The sequence below is a fragment of the Enoplosus armatus genome, chromosome 21, assembly GCF_043641665.1.
Source record: "Enoplosus armatus isolate fEnoArm2 chromosome 21, fEnoArm2.hap1, whole genome shotgun sequence".
Classification (NCBI taxonomy): Eukaryota; Metazoa; Chordata; class Actinopteri; order Centrarchiformes; family Enoplosidae; genus Enoplosus; species Enoplosus armatus.
The window spans coordinates 6,197,495-6,216,462 of NC_092200.1; the positions used below are offsets into that span (position 1 = coordinate 6,197,495).

At 43.2% G+C, this 18,968-nt stretch overlaps 1 protein-coding gene across 2 annotated transcripts in view; it reads right to left on the reverse strand.

The window, feature by feature from the left end:
* The window catches only part of scrib (scribble planar cell polarity protein), a 61,523-nt gene that overhangs the window by 33,149 nt on the left and 9,406 nt on the right, over positions 1 to 18,968 (reverse strand). For both annotated transcript variants that reach the window (XM_070928184.1, XM_070928185.1), the window contains exons 2-8: positions 5,023 to 5,140; positions 3,656 to 3,734; positions 2,960 to 3,049; positions 2,327 to 2,383; positions 1,835 to 1,898; positions 867 to 941; positions 532 to 676 (exon numbers count right to left, since the gene is read on the reverse strand). In XM_070928184.1, coding sequence (XP_070784285.1) covers positions 532 to 676; positions 867 to 941; positions 1,835 to 1,898; positions 2,327 to 2,383; positions 2,960 to 3,049; positions 3,656 to 3,734; positions 5,023 to 5,140 — 628 coding nt within the window. The remainder of the gene's footprint in view (positions 1 to 531; positions 677 to 866; positions 942 to 1,834; positions 1,899 to 2,326; positions 2,384 to 2,959; positions 3,050 to 3,655; positions 3,735 to 5,022; positions 5,141 to 18,968) is intronic.

An 18,968-nucleotide genomic window follows, 5' to 3' on the forward strand; every position in this document is an offset into this window, starting at 1 on the left:
ATTAGATGGCAAACTTTACCCAAGTACCAAAAATATACACTTCGTTCACAGACAGCACAAGGAAAAAAGAAAAACACACTAATTAGTAGTAGTTCTTTCATGTTGACCTTATTTCTGTCTTGCTGTTAGGGAAAGCTTGACAATATTTTATTATATAGGTACACTTTAGAGTGCATGACAATTTCCTGAAATGTGAGGATGATTACAATAGAGAGATAGCAGCAAATGTTGCTACCTCATCATTTATTTGTTGATTTTTTGAACCCACTTGAACCCTCTTATTTATTTCAACAAACATGAACACCATATTATTACTGTTTACCTTGTGATCGTCGTGAGTATTACGAACCGTTGTTCAGTGTTTTGGCGTTGAATAAGCCTTTAAACAAATCTGTTACTCAAACTGGACCTCCTGTATTGTATTTCATGTCTCACTGGTACCTTAAACAACACTCACCCACCAACGCAGTTCCCTGCACTGTTTTAAGGAAGTGAGACAACGTTGCTCTCTTTCCCCCTCGTGTTTCTCACCTATGCTGTCTGGGATGACCTCCAGCAGGTTCTGTGTGAGCAGCAGGTCAGTGAGAGCCAGGAGGCCGTTCAGCTCTGAGGGAAGCTCCTCCAGACGATTCTCGGACACATCCAGACACACCAGTCTCCGCAGGTTCCCCAGCTCCTAAACACACACACAATAAATGCCACTTGCAGTGAGCCACAGAGGCACAATACAACCATTAACTAAACAGCAAAAACAAGGGAAAGAAGCCTGCTAGTGGGAGTTTATTCTGCATAAGTGTAATTGAGTTTAGCGCAGAGTTCTTGCAACAGGGCAGCTTTAAAAACCATTTGTATTAAACTGTACTTACTGGTGGTAATGAGGACAGCTGGTTACGGTCCAGCCACAGCTCCCTCAGGTTGGGGAGAGCACCGAGGGTGTCCGGCTAAGAGATGAGATGAAGTAGAGAGAAGGAGAGGAGGAGAGGAGGGAGCACATTGGGGCAGTTGGTCATTTGAAAAGGCAAGTTGATTATTTTGTGTTTGAAGTACACAGCCAGGGACTGCATGCTCTAGGGGTTGAGGCAGAAATCATGTGCCCTAAATGCACCCGCACTCTGTAGATGAATTGGATGATTAAAAAGGCATCTGCCATTCGCATCTAATGTTTTAATGTCAGTATGTGGTAGAACTTTTATTTTAGCCTCAGATTCACAATTTTTAGTATGACTTTTACAAGAATAAAAATGTTGAATTTGACTAAAATTTGAATCTAAATTGATTTATCTGATTTTCTTTTTCATCAATAACTTCAAGAAACAGGATCTTTAAATATAGTTATTTTGTTGAAGCTCCAGAATCCATTCAGTAGACATTCCTGGGCTCACTGCGTTAAAGTCTCACAAAATTACCTCTAATTGAAGCCTAAGTGATAAATGAAATTAAGGAGAATGCAGGCAGGCAAGGTTTCATCATGTCAACTATTTGCTCTGCCTCCGCCTTTGTCAGGTCATGAGATATTGTTTACCCTGTCCTATTGAGACAGGTGGGCGTTCCCCGGTTTAAAGCAACGCTCACTGTGGGCTACAGCGCGGCCTCAGGCCTGACAGACTAGCTCTATTGTGTTTGCTGAGGTAAATATGCGGTTTGGATCATAATTACTGTGGTGGAGATGTGAGAAGGATATTTGTGATACATGTCACTCTGACTGTGCAATGCAAATATGAAAAATAATTATTTCAAGGCACGACTGAGGGTGTTGTTTGAGCACTCAACAGTAGAACAAATTATCTGGTGTATATTATATGATATGGCTAAAGGGGATAAGCTGCTGACTTACCAAAACTTCCAGTTCATTGCTGCCCAGGTCCAGCTGTTCCAGTTTCACCAGGAAAGAGAGCGACCTGAATATACACACAAAATAGCACGTGCAGTAAGTCACACAAACATGCACCCTGAAAGACCAAAGCTTTGAAAATGATTACAACATAGCATTCATTCGCATATACCGACATATGCAAAGAATGTTTTAAAGCCACGTCATTACATGCAACGTGTAGTTGTCCTGTTCTGTCCTGTTCTTCCACACTGCAATAAATCTCTTTTCCTAAAGCTATTGCATTTGTGGGTGAGAGAGGTTCTAACTAAAGCTCATGTTGAGCATAATGCTGATGTACAAAAAGGAGAAACAGGGGTGACAATTCCTCATGTATTGTGGGATCATTGTTATCTTGCATTGTCAACAGGCACTTACTGTGCTTGATGGAGATGGAGGGGAAATAGATTAGAGGCTGAGCCCTGCATAGGTACACTGGAGGGAGATGACACTTACGTGGGCAGAGACTTCAGCAGGTTCTCCCTGAGCTCCAGCGTCACCAGGTTGGCCAGGCTATAAAAGTAGGAGTGGCAGTGAAGAGGAGGCAAGTAAAAGAGAAAGAGGGGTAAGAGTTGGCAGGCGACGAGAAGAGAAGATAGGGGAAGTAAGAGAGGGGAGAGGGGAGACAGGTTGGTTAGTCAGATGGCAGGTCTGTTTCGTCTGGGCTGCCTGGCGTGGTGAGGGGCTCCTCCATCTGTCTGAGCACAGCAGTGGCCCAGAGCCCAGAGCCCAGCTGCCTCAGAGCCCACTGGGCAACAGAATTACACTCCTCGAAAACCTGTTCAGTCTCGTAATGTATCAAGTCGAAGGCCTTCAGTCTGGCAACATCGACCAGTGTGATGGCTTGATTAGAGAGCTTTTACAATTCTGACAGAAATTGCAATCTTGGGCTTTTTTGATTATCAATTAATGTATTGTTTTGTTTTGTTTTCCAATTAATCAACTAACCGCTTAGTCTAAAAAACATCAGAAAATAGTGTAATGTGCCTTTCACAATTACCCAGACAACAGTTTCTTTAACTATCTAAGGAAAAACACATTTCATCCTATCAAATGATCACCTATGAGCCATTGTGCATGTGTACATACTTTCCAATGTCGTTGGGCAACGTCTGCAACGATACGTCATTGAGTGCCAAGTGAGCCAGGGCTCGGAGTTGAGTGAAACCATCCGGCAATCTGAAGCAGAGAGACAGGAGGGAAAATAGTGGAGAGAAGAGACTCTTAGGGTTCTGCTGTACAATGCATGGGATCACTTTACTCACACACAAGACTGTTGGCCCTTTACGTATACACATCTGTTGAAGCATTCAGCAAGAAACGCTCTTGTGAGTCATTCCATTGCTTTTCTATAGGCGGAAGTCAAAAGGTGAAATACCAATTTAGACTGATTGGGGATGTGGCAAGAGAGCAAGGTTTTAACTCAGAGAGCAGGGACCTTATTTAAAGATATTATAGGGATTAACTAGTATCCATGTTAGGTTAAAGTGACAGTTTCATACAGACCCGTGTTTGTTCAGAAAGCACATTGTCACACAAAGAATGATCTCCTACAGGTATTTGTTCAAATAGTGTGCATAATTATTTAATGTTCATTCAAACACTTCTACACGTAATACGATCCACTGCACGATTAAAGCAGGAAAGCTAAGTAATTAGAGCACACAAATGACACTAATCATGCTTTGTTTCATTTTTGTACTGCTTCTCTTCCCCCCTCATTGCATCTGGGCAAACATCATATTTTCTCACAGTGATGATGAATAGAGTAATGGGCTGTCTTACCTGGACAGGGGGTTTCCACTAAAGTCTGCGATCTCCAAGGCCCTACAAAACTTAATGCTCTCGGGGATCTCAGGAATGTCTGGAGGAGAAAAGAGGAGGTGGGGTGGAGACAGGAGTCAGCACCATGGACACACAGATGTAGAACGGGGGGGGTCTTATTCTATGGAGCAAATCATTTTAAGTTCCTTGTAATCACAACCAGATGGAGCAGAGAAGTGAGAGAAAGGAAGGGGAAATGAGACAAAAAGAGTTGTACTAGGAGAGAGGACAGGGTCAAAGTGTAGTATCACATCTTCATTTTTCCCTCATCAAGTAAAGTTGAGGGACCAATCACACATTTAGAGCCATTTGCTTTCATCTAAGTCATAATTAATTAATTAATTGATTAAACTCACTAGTGTCTCTGCATATGATTCAGATCTAACTTCAGTGCTTTAGTCTTAATAGGATAGGATGTACAGAAATGCAGGAATAAATGGAGGATCAATGCAACGTACCCCCATATTAGTCTGTACAGTAACAAATAGCTTAAAATGATGAAGACATGAATTCAACTTGCCTGCTCAGTCTGGTGCACACATAGAAGGAACCAGAAGAAATCTGATCTGACCTACTGGCCTGACCAGGTAAAGAACTTTTACTGCTGGACCCTGCAGGTGCAAGTTAAGAAATCCCTACTGAGCCCAGCAGCCTATGATGCTTATCTGGCTCAGCGTTGTCCTGCAGCAGGAGCAGGCAGGCAGACAGGCAGACAGATGGGAAAGGCCCTTACAGGCCACTGCACACTGCTCCCACAGCACTTGATGCAGTGTGTAGCAGAGCAGATGTCTCATTTCTAACATGTAGGCCCTTCCTGCCACTGAGTATCAGTGTATATGTGTGCAGCATGCAAGGACACAGAGAGGGCAAGATATTTGTGTGTGTGTGTGTGTGTGTGTGTGTGTGTGTGTGTGTGTGTGTGTGTGTGTTATAACTGATGAATTGCAGAAATTAAATAGCAGCCCCAAATGAAGAAGTCTCTGTAACATGTATGTAATATTACCTTTGGCTCCACTGTGGTGCTGACTTTCTTTGCTGGTCTTACAGGAGTATTTCAAGGGCATAGAGATTCGTGTATGAATGTCTGTTGTGCCTGGGGGTAGACTGGATAATCTGGCAAAGAGGGCCAGCAAATATTTATCTAATGGCTGCTGCTAGTGTGCTGATACTCCAACTGATTTGGCTATGCTCCTGTTGTTTAACACCACATATCATCTTCACAGACATAACCCCCTTGTTGTTTTGTGTTTTGGGGGTGGTCTAGACAAGCAGAGACGGTAGAACCACTGACACGAGTGCACAGTGAACTTGTGTATGTATTCATGTACCATTTCTGGAGATGTCCAGTTCCACCAGCTGCATGAAGTTGGCCACCTCGGGAGGGAGTCTCTGGATTTCATTGTCACTCAGGCCGAGCTTCCGGAGGTTCAGTAGTCTGAAGAAAGGCTGTGGAGACACACATCATACAAGGTTAATCAAAACAGAACATTAAATTCTCATCCGATCCTGCCAGGATGCATAAAAGGACAATGTTTAACAATTACATCAGGTAATGCTATCAAATCTATAAAAAATGTATACAGAAGTGCTTATGCAACTTATTTTCACTGTAAGACAAGACAAAAGCAGCAGATCCTCACATTTGTGAAGCTGGAACCTGACAAAAAGTGGACATACAGCAGTGTGATAATCAAACGTTAAGGAAGGATAAAGTGTAACTGCAGGCTTAAACACGATATGTTAAGATTACTGTTATTAGTATTTTAAATGTTGCAGACAACTGTAAAGTGAACACAAAAAACATCCTGATGAGGGCCGTCTCCAGAACCGGTTTTAAAACGTTCCTTCGTCATATTCCCAGAAACTCCTCCTCACCATGGCAACGCCAACCAAACAAAGCAGCTTTCGATAGGAGAGCTGAGGAGAGTGCTGCCGCTGTGGCCATGCCAAGTGCTTTCACAAGAGCCTGGTTGTTGGACGGGACAGCGTTCAGAAACATTCCTCCGCCAGCCGCTGTGTGTGTGTGTGTGTGTGTGTGTGTGTGTGTGTGTGTGTGTGTGTGTGTGTGTGTTTGTGTGTCATCTGCCGCTAAGATGGACAGACAAGACAGGCTGGCGGGGAACAGCAAGAGTAACAGGCCGAAACTATGCAGTTATTAACCCCTCAATCAGTCCCTGGTTCTGCAGCCCACAGAGGACCCACTGTCTGCCCTGTCGACTTCTCAGACGCTGTAAGGGAGGAAGACTCTTAAGGAACTTGCCGACTTGAGTTTTTTGCGGTAGGAATTTATATAAACTCATTATTCAGGGATGCTTTCTGAACATAGGGTGCACAGATGTCTGCGAGCTTGGAGCCTAAACCTTAATTCAAATTAAACCTCAAGCTGTCAGCAAGGGCCACTGCTGAAAACAACAATGTGTGTCAATTACCACAGATTAATATACGAAATTGAAGAATCCAAGTAATTTCAAAGCAGCTCCTTCATCACTTTAAAAATGCAGCACTGTTCCACTCCTATTTCCAAACAGTTGCATAAACATGTAGTAAATCAGACAACACAAAACGTCCTTTGATATATATTGTAAGGTTTCTGCTTGACAAAAGTGTGAAAACACACTTTTACACACAATCTACACACTCAATACAATATGCTGGGCGACAGCTCTACAATTATGCTGCCAAAGAGAAGAATACTGCAGTTCAGCTCCACTGTGTTCCTCGACGACAGACATTTCCTGCTCTTAACCAGTTATGTGTATTGTGTATGGATGGGGGGTGAGGTGGCTACAGCACCAAGGCTTTTTCCCAGAATTAGTTTGGGGTTTGCTGGCAGTACAAGACAGAGCTTGTCAGTACTTTACCATTTTTCAAAATTTCCCAGCATTTGACCGGTAGTTCATACTAGCTTCCCCACCTGATGGAGAGTGAAATTGGGGGGGGGGGGGGCATAAATACAGGAAAGGACGGAGCCAGAGAGAGACAAAGAGGGTGTTGGCTCCCTGAGTAGCAGGTGACAGGTATCAGATGACAGGAACAGGAAACAGGAGCTGTGGGAGGCCATGTGACCAGGGCCAAACCCAGATGGGAACCGGCCCCCAGGAGGGGAGGCTACCTTGCTGGCAAAACAGGTGACACTCGGAGATTGAAAGCCTCTCAGGGATAGGATGCACTGAAAAACACACACCTGAGAAAGCATGCTGCCGATACAAGAACACACTTTTCAAAACATTATGTTCACTCCCCACAAATGCTGATGATGCGTCAGGTTTTTCTTCAACTTCCCACGATGAGGCAGTACTCTCAAACCAAAGTATGCAAAGCTATATTACTGCTAATGGACAATCAGCATCCAAAAAAAAAGATAAAGCAATCACCTAATAAAAGCTTTTGCATCAGTGCATTCCTCTCCTGTCTTGATATCGTCCAGAGCTCGGTCAGTGATGAGGGGAAAGCTGGACAGTAATGAAATCATGCCTGTGAAAAAGTAGTTATGAACACTCACAAAGATGGCCACTCACTGCCGAGTGGCCGCTCACAGACATGCCCGCCTGTGTTTTTATAGGAAACAACTGTGATGCTGCACCCAGTTCTAAAACCAGCTTTAATCCAGCACTAAATAAGAACATTTGATTTACAACATGTTTATCCTTTTAGTATCTTCCTGAGAAGATGCGGAATAACTAGTCCAATCACACACTGACATTTTACAAAAGTAACATGTAATAAATCTGTTCTTTGATGCATCCCATTTCAGTCAATAACTGCAAATTTTATCAATGAAAACTGGACCTGATGACTCTGCCGTTTCCCACCAACTGATGTACTTTCAAATTAAACAATGGAGAACCAGCAGTGCTATACGGGTCAATGGGTCAACTGGAATAACAAGTGGGAGCAGTGGGATTTAGTGTACCGCCACCGTCTCTTCATTGTATTAGGGAGCCACAGCAATCTGCTCAGTCACTCAGGCAGCTTTGACAGGACTGTGCTTGTGTGTGCCCATTTGTAGAGTGAGGCAGCACGTTGGCGAGAACCAGTAAGCTACATTTCCTTCATAACTTTGCAACTGGGATGTTTTAACGAGAGCCCTCGTGAGAGTTGTTTGCTTGAGGAAACAGGAGGATATAGTAGTGGAACAGAGAGGAGTGAGAAGGGAGGTGGGTAAATGATAGCCGTGTCAGCAGAGGGCAGTGTGGGGTCTCTAGAGCACTTAAACAGCATGCCAGTCAGCACAGCCCATTCCCAAACGACCATGAGAATATTATGTACTAGTTTTGCTCATGCCTAACAAATGTGGATAATCCATTCCAAAGTCTTTGTGCTGCTGCCACAATACTCAGAATCAAAAACATATTTCCGTTGTAAACAGCAAATATTTGTTGTTTACAACTAAAACAATCGGAGGGGGCTCAGCTGCTGAAAACACAACTGGAAAGCAACACTAGCCACCTGATAACTAATGATAAGTCTCTAAAATGTAATAGGCAGGCTTTGTTTGATCAGTTGTTCCCCTTTTAAGAACTTCTTTGGCAATTAAAATTTTTTTAAATCTAATAGTATGTGATCACTTGAGTAAAAAGCCTGCGGCCTTGTTCCCTCTTAAACTGCTGAGTTCCAGAGAAAAAAAAGGAGTAGGTAAATTACATTAATGGTGCTTAAGACAGCTATGAGAACTGACACAACTGCACAGATTCGGGTTGGACTTTGATATGGTTTCACACAGGGGAGGATAGGGTCTGTGCAACATCCACAATGTGACCAACTCAAGCTAGTGTGAAATGGGTTCTGTGGCGCGGGTACTTATTTGAGATGGCCCCCATTATTATACAGTGAATGAAAGCCTCGTCACCCATGAGCAGCCTGTGACAGAAAGCAGTGTGTGGAGCATCGTAAAATGCTCTGCTTTGTCTTGTCTGTATCACCCTGCTTAGCTTACATCCCACTCAGATGGTGTGTTAACGTGCCTCAGGATGTGTGTGCATGCATGCTTGTGCATTTTGCATGTCCGCAAGTCACAGGAGAGAAGATCCTGTGCTGTAGGTCTGTAAGTCAGCACACAGCACTATTTACAGAGTCTTAGTTTTACTTTGGTTAAGGATGCCAAGAACTCTGGCTGCAGTTGTAGGACTCAGCATGTGCGTGTCAGGGGAGGTAGAGCAATACGTTAACGTGCATATTTGTGTGTTCATGTGTATTAGCAGCGGTGGGTGTTTGTTTAAGAGTGTTTATGAGTGTGTTTATGGGCACTGGAAGAGACTGTAAATTCACAGGGTAGAATGTTAATCTTTGTGGACCTAACATCACTCCACAGAAACTAATTAAAATGTAACTGTGACTACAGATATCCAAGAAGCAAAGTGTATATTGTGAGTGTGTGTTTGTGACACATGTGAGTAAACTGTAAGTCCTCCATATGAGTCCACTGTAGGTGCAGTGAGCCGAAGCCTGATGTTCACAGAGGCCGTAGTGTTCCAGTCAAGTGACTCCATTTAGCTTATGGTTTCCCTCCAATCATGCCATCAGACTACAGACAGAGCAGGCTCCTCCTGCCCTGCAAACACACACACACTAAATTCGACCTTCCTCTTACAGACCACATTTAGTGTGCAGGAGACCGTAGAGAAACCCCAGACACTCCATGCTTGCCCTAAATCATTAACGTAAGGTCATGTTCATTGCTTAAAACACTACTAGTATAATTTCTGCAGAGACAAAAGGCATGTGGTCGTGGCATTTAGTGAAACAAAAACAAAAAGGGCTGAACCAACTTGATCACGTCTCAGCTCGCCTATGGAGGCATTTAATCAATGGACCAGCACATTAAGTTTGCTAGAGAGAGGAAGTCAAACTACATACCATTACTAAACCTCTCATCTATTCTTCCCGTAAGCCTAATTTTTCTGTTTTACTCTAACACACTTCCTTTTCTCCGTATGTGGAATTCCTATTCACACATTCCAGAGCCTCTTAATCTTGTGCCAAATCTGCCCAGTCGGCCTAGTCTGCATGTCCCCTCTCTTTCCAATATCAATTCCTTCACAATGCACACAAACTACACACAGACTGCGTGCACACTACTGGGGTGAGGGGCTCAAAGAGAGGGGAGGTGAGAGCACATGCTTTTGTGCTGGCCTGGACTCTTTCAGCGTCCGGGGAAATAAAAAGCAGAGAGAGGATTTGGTTGACTGAGTAACTTGGTCGGTCACTCGAATGGCGAGCCTCATTACTGCACACTCGCTTCTATAGATAGCTGCAGTCTTTGTTGTGGTATAAACTCAGTATGTGAGTGCCCACAGATTCAAGACAGCTCCAGCACAAGGTAAGTTCTGCATTAAGAATCAGTCCTCCCCCTCCTCCTCTTACTAAACTTATTATCTTCAGTGCAGTGAGCTAGCTAAAAGCACAAGCACCAGCAAGACTACATTTCAAGGCCAATGCTAATGGAGCAACATGGGCTGATGTTGCTTTGCCAAAGCGTCCCCTCCCCCTGCAGATCCCTGTTTGAAACCCAAAGTTCCCAAAACTTCTACACATGAATGACACCCTAACTGGTCCTCTTCCCCTCCTCCTCCTTCCCACTGCTCTCTCTGTTGCTCCTCCTCTCTGGGTTCCCTCCATTTTCCTTGGCAGGAGGACAAAGGCCAAGCAGCCAGCCCCACACAGGGTTGTCAGTCACAGGCCAGCACTCACTTGCCCCCCCCTCCCTGCAGCCCAGCCAGGGGATTCCTCCATTGTCCAAGAGGGCACCGCAGAGAAGAGACAGAGAGGGCTGGAAATGGAAGGATGAAGACTTGAAAGAGGAATGTGGCAAAGGACAACAAAAGGCAGGAATGACTAAGAAGGATAAAGAAGGCGAGTGGGGAGAACAGTGCAGAGAAGAAAAAGAAGATTGTGTGCGAAGTAGAGAGGAGAGAGCTGAGAGAAAGGGAGTGACGGTGGATTATTAATGAAGAATGGAGGGTAAACAATGGATTCCCACAGTGCTCTGGACACTGCACCACTAATGGGGACAGAGACTTCAGCCACTGACCAACAAATTATCTCAGACTACAGACTCACTGACCTTCTCCCTGACTGAATAATATCATTTATTAATCAAAACATGCAGCAAATCAACAGACTGTCATTAATGTGGCTTAGTCTGGTCCACTGTGGCCCATATGCAGTGTGGAGTACAATGCACCCACAGACCTCATCAGAAAACCAAAAACATACACACCAACTATACAACCATCCACCCACCCACAGCTATAAATCTACATTCCACTTCCTCTGCCCTCACCCACTGTCTCCCACACACTCTCCCTCTGTTGCTTGCAGCTCAGGTGTGTTTGTGAACAAGCAAGAACAACCAAATCCACAAACACACCAGAATTACAGTGCTTGCACTGAATTGTATCTATCTATCTATGGTGTGTCATGTGTGTTTCATTTAAAAAACAGCACAGCTAACTCTATTAACTTCCATCAAACATGCTAGCATACAAAGAAAAGCAGGCATGTGAGTGTATATGTCTTTCTATGGCAATTTAATTGTGTTTGCCATTATAAAACACTGTGTTTGTGTTTCACTTAAGTGGCACTTTCAGCCGCGACTACCCTTATCCGGCTCCAGTCCCTGGACAGGCCACACAGAGAGAAGGGCGTGGTAAAGCCGATATGACTGACAGCCTTGCTAACTCCCATCTACTTACACCTGTCCTGGTGACTTTGATCTGTGCAGAGAGCAAACACAGCCCAAAGTCAGGCCAAGCAGTGTCTGAGCCTACCACTACACATACATACAGTAGCTAAACCCAGCTCTGACAATGATACATAGAGGGGAGATAAAAGCTATAGCTAACCATAAAAAACAGCACATTTTGGTAAAAATTCTGATGACTGTGTGTGGTGGTTGAGATTTCCTGGATAAGAAAAAAAAGCTACCTATCTGTGTAAACTAGGCATTTCATTCAAGCTGTAGTTTCAGTCAGTATGCATGTTCCATCTTTGTGTTTCCAGCGGCTGGGCACATTTATATCTTTTAAATGAAATCTATTGAGGAAAAGCAGGCCTTTTATATATATTTTACAGGCTCTTAATGAGTCATCTACTATGGAACTCTATTGTTGTGTATGATCGAGTAAGGACCTAGGGCAACTAGTAGTTATAAAAATTCTGGCATAAATAAAAGTCTCTCTTGTTTTGTCTGCCTTCTGGACATCCTGTGCTTCGCTGTGCTGCCATGTTTTCTTTAGTGAGGATGAGTCAGTGAGGAACAGATGGACGGTCCCTAGCTGAAGGGGTTTGTGCCCGGGGGCTGTACATGTATACAGTTTATGTATGTCTGTTTATGATTGTGTGTATGTGGGGGAAGCTTGTATATGCTTGCATCCTTGTCTGGATAAACAGGGGGAAGCCTGTTGTTGAGGAAAACAAGAACTGCTGAGGAAAAGAGGGAACCCTCTATTCAGGGCAAAAAGACTGAAATAACAGCCAGATGGTGTTTCCACTAGGCCTGGGCGATAAAACGATAGAGATATGTACCAGCGAGAGACACTATAGCAATAAGAAAATTGTTCATTATAAGGTTCTATAGTTTCACTTAAATGCATTAAATGCAAACCGCCATGAAAGCACATAACGAATACGCCCTGGCTCATAAACAGCCTATCATATCCTTTGATAATGGAGCTGCTATAAGTGACACGCAAACAGCCAATAACAGGTGAACAGCACCAACAGAAACAGCGTGGAGTGAGAAAATGAGAGCAGCCGGATAGGAAATTGGTCATTAAATATTATCAATAATTATCAATATCGACTGAAATGAAACATTTTATCATGATAAATTTTTCAGCTATAATCGCCCAGCCCCAGTTTCCACTAAGCTAATGTGAGTGCCAAAAAACATCCAAAGTCAACATGGTTAATAAACAACCACAGTGACAACAAAGGCTTTTCCCCTCTTTGAATCCTGGGAATGCTGTTGACACAATACTATTATGTTGCAGTGGATCCGGCCTGAAAGCAGCCAAATGAGCAGCTTATAGATTCCTATTGAACAGCTGTATATACGATGCACACTGTTAAATAAACAGAAAGCCTATCACACTTGTGCCTGTTGATGTAGACTCCATAGGGCTGAAGGAGGAAGATTGAGAGAGAACAGGTGGGCATGGCATTGTGTGTGGCTAAGAGGCTCTTCCATTCCCACATATAGCTACATAGCTAAAGAGACACATGCACAAGTACTACACTAGGAAGTGGAGGCAGTTTTCTTTCAGAGTAAATGTTCAAGTGCAATAAAACATATTTACTTCCCAAAGGTAGATGTATAATGATGGTAAATACTGTAGCATGCAGCACAATACTTTCTGTAACAAGGAATGGCAATTGCTTGGTGCAATAGTAAAGTGATTTACAGTCAGCATTTCAAAAATAGACAAGTAATCCCCTCCACTGTTGCCATATCGGTGGGCTAATCACTGCTTTGGTTACTAAAAGCATCACAGCGATAGAGAAGCTTGCACCACCAGTCCTGGTACAGCATGTGCACAACTTGATTAACAAAAACACACAGAAGACAGGAAGGGAGTTAGCACCGAGTGTCAGTGCACATTTGCAATCCAAACCAAATTCAAAGCAGCAGCCAAGACTGAAAGCCTTGAACTTGAGCTCTTACACCTGCCTATAGTTTGCTTGCATTTCAAGTTTCCTAAAGCATATCTTCCAAAACAATCACAACACTTAAGCAAGGCAATCAATAGACTGTTATTCACAACATCCTACTTCTACATTAGAGAAAGCAGGAAACAATATAACATAACACTACAAACTGCTGTGGGCTTGGGAAATCTGCTAGAGGGAATGACTGACCGGCTGCTGTAGTGATGAACCAAAGAGGGTGCAGCATAATCAACACCAACACTGCCTGGAAATGTAAGTGATGACTAGTCCTGTAGGTGTCTGGAAAGCCACTTAGCAGATCATGACATACACACCAACACAGAGTGAAAACAAAGGAATGGGCCTCAAGTTTTGTTTTTGCTGATATATTAATGGTCAAGCAAGTGCACACTGTTCCCATTCAGACTTTGCTGTTTAGATGAACTAATGGCCTGAGATTCTCCAGCTATGCTCTCACACAGCAGGAATGAATGAGTTCACAGGGAGACCAGAAACTGTAGAGGAGGCCCTCCACCTACACCTACACCCCCTCTCCATGACTTCATCACGTGCTCTCTCATTCTCTTTCTGTGTTCCCACAAACATGACACAAAACCAGAAGCCCTATTGTTTATAGTCCACGAAGGACGTTTGGCTCTTTCCTGGATGGGCTGGATCCGGTATGTGCTGCCTGCCTGCCAGCTCTCCATTTGTCCCTCAGTGAAGCCGTGCAGCAGGGGACCAACATGGCAACCAGGGCCTCTGGCACTGCACAGCCCAGGAATTGTATATACAAGCAGTTTGCTGGCTAGTTAGTTCTCGTCAACACATAACGTGATCAAACTCATTAATAACCGTAAGAGGAGCACTTTGGCTCTATAGCTGCTTGATTCAGCATAAATAGAAGGAAGGGCATTGAACAGCCTCTGCATTAGATATGCGTACATACACAGACATAGAGACAAACAAAGATGGTGCTTGTGGGAAAACACTTGAGGCTTTCATATCAAGACTTTCAGGCAGAAATAGAGGATCTGGTCCTCACGCACAATCTCATAAAATATGACACTTAAACTTCTCACCTCTCGAGTGAGAAATGCTATCAAAACTTCTTGATGACTGCGTGAAGCTACTTAATATCTTTTTACTACTGGGACAATGTTGAGTATGACACCTTAAAAAAACCACACAGAAAGTGCTCGTAAGCCTCTGTACAAGTGATGCATTGTATGTATCCAGGTTGTGGCCTCCCTCACAGGATCATGTGGATTACTGTCTGTCACTTTCCAGTAACGGTCTTGGTATTCTCCCTCTTGCAGCGGGCACAGGTCACTGTCTTTATATTTCATGACATGGAAATGAACAGTTACGGCTGTATCATCGCCTCACTAGCTTTCACCGTACAATCTTAATATTTGGCGACCCGAACAGGTAAATCCTCCAATCCTCCACCAAGCAAACTGACAAAACATGTTTTTACGGATAACAGTCCCTCACATAATTTCAGTCATGGGGCTGGAATGAAAGTAACCCTATCAGGTGGTATCAACGGCCAGCCTTGTGCTGCATAGACATGAGCTGACAAACATCTGTCAGTTTTACCTGGATCCAACAAATCTGGATTACACAAGGACCCCCACTGTTTTTGAGTAAATAAATGAAAAAGGTCAACAGATGCAACAGAGTACAAATAATTCAGTTAACCGTTTTTAAGGCTTGGGATGTTTGCACAGTTTCATTAGAATTCTAAGCTTTTACATTTGTAGTGTTGTTAGTACAGGTCATCAGAAAAGCAAACAAGCCTACAACGCTAACTTCAATAAGTGGTCCACGAGAGCAACACAAAGTCACCTTTATGTAGTTCCCTGATCTAGCATCCCAGCCCCTGTGGAAAAATAACTGTTCCACTTTAGGTGTTGCTTTACAGCGTCTCTGCCTTGCTGCTGTAGCTTTTTTAGAGCACAAGGACAAAGTGTGGCTTTGAGACCAGCAGGTCTGCTCTTCCTCTGTGCTTCTGCATGGCATGTTTGGCTCAGGCAGAGGCCAAGGTTGCTGTGTTGAAAGCAATCGCCAGGGCCTCTGTGCACACATGGAGGTACAGTAGGTCTGCAGTGACAGGGAAGCCCCAACCCATCTGGTGTCTCTCCTTGACAACACCGGGTAAACGCACCCCTGCATCATGCAAACCACGGGCCCTGGGAGAGCGATTACCTTGGAGACAAGCGTTTGTTCAATGGATTTGCCAGGGGAACGAGGAAGCAGAAACCTCCCTAGTGACGCTCGACTGACGGTGAAATGAAAACGAAGCCTCACTTGGTTCAGACACGTTATCTGCTTGATGATAAAACACAGTATCTGAACATCTGCACTGTATCATCACATCAACAGGAGAACCATTACTGTGATGTAATCTGGCTTTATGTCCGTTATCATTTCATTTCTGTGTTGTGATTTTTTTTCTTTATAAACACTATGCCGGAAGAGCGCTCAACACTTAAGCACATACGCTTAATCTTCAATACAAGACAGAAGACGAGGATGCCGTTACTTGGGATTACAAGCCAAACCCCATTAATATGTCATGGAGACAGTATAATTACAGAGTTGTCTGCACACCCCTCCCACATGACTCCAGAGAGGATCAACGTCAGGAACAACCAAAACACTAGCCCTAAGCCCACAGGCAAGCACATGCTGATCCCCCATGGCTGTGTGAAGCACTGCTCTTCTACACACCTGGCGTCATGAACCTGATTTGTGATCTAAAAATACACAACAGGGGAACCTGATGATGCACATGAAAAGAATCAGAGCACAGATAGCACATTTTGTACCATAATGCCAGCACGCCACGTTCCTTGTCTAACAAAGTATGAGGTGACAGAGTCCAAGCGAACGTGGTACATGTTGTCCTTGACCTTACCTGACATGTTCCTGCACTCACAAGAGCTGTTAGACTGCTGAGCTGCAGCAAATGTCACACACACAATCACTGTTCACAGAGAGACCTGTGACAATACATACTCCAGCCAGTCCCAGCATTCCTCCTGCAGTCTGCTATCAGACATGCAAAATAAAATAGAAGTGATTTAGTGAGTTGTAGATAATAGGAAATATAAGGTTCTGCTTACAACCATGAGTTACAGATGGATGGTGAGAACTAACAGCTGATGTGGCAAAGTGTCAGCTTGCAGAGGGGTAGGTAAGGTGCTATGGTAAAGAAGTTGTTCAAGTCATTTAAACACAAACACAAAGTGATCATTGATTAAGCAGGCTAAAGGGGGAGCTGTGCACCAGAATCCCAACATGTAAACTATAATTTGTCTTATTATTATTATTTTAGCCTTTATAAGCCACAAAGTGGAAATAAATTGAAGAACAGGTGAAGTGAGGCAGAAACGTGCCCACTCACACATTTTTTGACTTGAGGGTGAAAATTTGCATAATACAGTTCAGCAAAGGCATAGTTTATGCATGTTGTTCATCTATACCGTCAGTCTAGAAACATGAATCGGCTTTTTGGGGCTACTACATACAAAGTGGGACATTTTATAGTTGAAAATTAAACTTTTAGGACAGACATAGTATGTAATAGCATAACTGTTTCTAAACTACCTGAAACATATCTTCTGCATTTCTGAACTGCAACTTGATTGTTGATTTTCAGGCCAAAATATACACAGATACTGATATATCTGCAATAAGCTAATATCAGCCCAGCCAATTTATCGGACAAGCTCTTATCTGAAAGCACACTTTAGGCCTAAAAATCAATAAGGCATTGCCTGCGTCTGCTAAATGAGCCGAAATTTCCTTACTGAGACCTGACGTGTGAATATAAATACACAGGCAATTCACTGAGAAGTGCTATTGAGCCGTCTTCTACGCTCTTTCAGCTAAGCTCCTTCTCAGTATTCCCATTAGTGTTTTAAGTCCCAGAAGTTTGGGGGCGAGCTTAATTAAAACACTGTTAGAATGAGTGGAGACTCATATTTAACAAGGGGAGGCTGAAATTAAGCTCGATTAGCTTGAGAATTCAACTGAAGCAAGATGTGCATATCATGCATGCTTTAGTGTTTGTCTAAGTATAGTGCCTGTGTGTGGGCTTCGCCAACAGGAATGTGAAATGAGTAAGTTCAAGTGTGTGTGTGTGCGAGAGAGAGAGAGAGAGGGGAGTGAGTGCAGCTTCCAGAGGGTAGGGCAAACTCCTGGAGATTCCAGGCATGCCTGCGTTTCCTCGGATGTCACGTGCTGCAGTGCAAACACAGCTATGCCGAGTTAATTACACACTTGAGCAAAAGCGTTATCAAGAGACAGTTGAGGCAAAGTTGCTTAAAATGCCATGTATCACATTAAGTTCATCAAAACTGGAGTAAAATGATTCAATCTTTTTTTATTAAAGACTGCAAAGCACAGAGAAGTTCAACCTTAAACTCAAAAGATTTTGATATTTTCTGTATTTAGCCTCCTGGAGTCTAAATATGGTTTTGTGACGTTTTACTGAACTCTCACACAACAGAGAAGGAAGAAATATTATTAGAAAGCTGCCCGGTGGGGGAATAAAGCAAAGAGAATGAACACAAAGAGTTGCATTGTGAATCGCTGCAATTCCTCGAGTTAAAATAACTGACCTTTTACTATAAACAATGCAAAACTGTCAACACTTACTGAATCCGTCATCGGATTCAGCTATTCTGTTGTGACCATGTCAACTGACAAAAAAGCAAAGGATAGGGTTAAGTGCTGAGGCCAAAATATATTCACAAGGAGGAAAAATGGTGAGCAGAAATTCAGGGCATGCTAGCTGCTCTGGAGATGAATAGATGTGCTCGGGGGCCGACTGACAGACCATAGTGGACACGAATTGCTGCCATCTCCTTTTCTACAGACCTGTTACTGCTTCATTTGTTATCCATCGCTGGCATGGGTATGACGCATACATGCGTGCGTACTGCTTTGTTGTCTCCAAAGAACCCTGCTGTGCTTTCTGTTGACCTCTCTCCTCTATTCTCTCTGTCGTACACAGAAACATTCACCCATCAGCACCTCTATTAGAAGCCTGAAACTGGTCATGTGGCACAACCCACAAACCTGCGTTATATTGTGTTTGCTCAATAACCAATTAACCAACCATGAATCATTGTTAAATATGAAGTGAAAAAGTTGCTAATCGAAACTATAGACTTTTTTTCCCCCACATAGGTGGCCCTGACCTACTTCCATTTTTAGTGCATTAAAGCCAGACATTGAAACATCATTTACTAAAAAATAACTATACATTAAAACAATTGCAAATGTCCCTTTCAATCTTTAAAAGGATGTCACACTTATAATCATTATATAAGGTCCATACTTGCAGAATTGTTCTAATTTATTCCATGTGAATAAGGGTGGTCTCTCTTACAGAGCTCCTCGGTACAAACATATGTAAAAATGATATGAGAATAAAAGTTGTATGCCAGGAAAACCCTTGGAAATTAAATGAGTACCAGCTGATTTATCTGTGGACTGTGGACTAAAACACACTCATATAAAACATTGATCAGTATAGGTACTACAGCTGAAGATACACCATAAGCAGAATCCAGCATATGCAGCAAAAAGACATCATAATCAAATACAACAT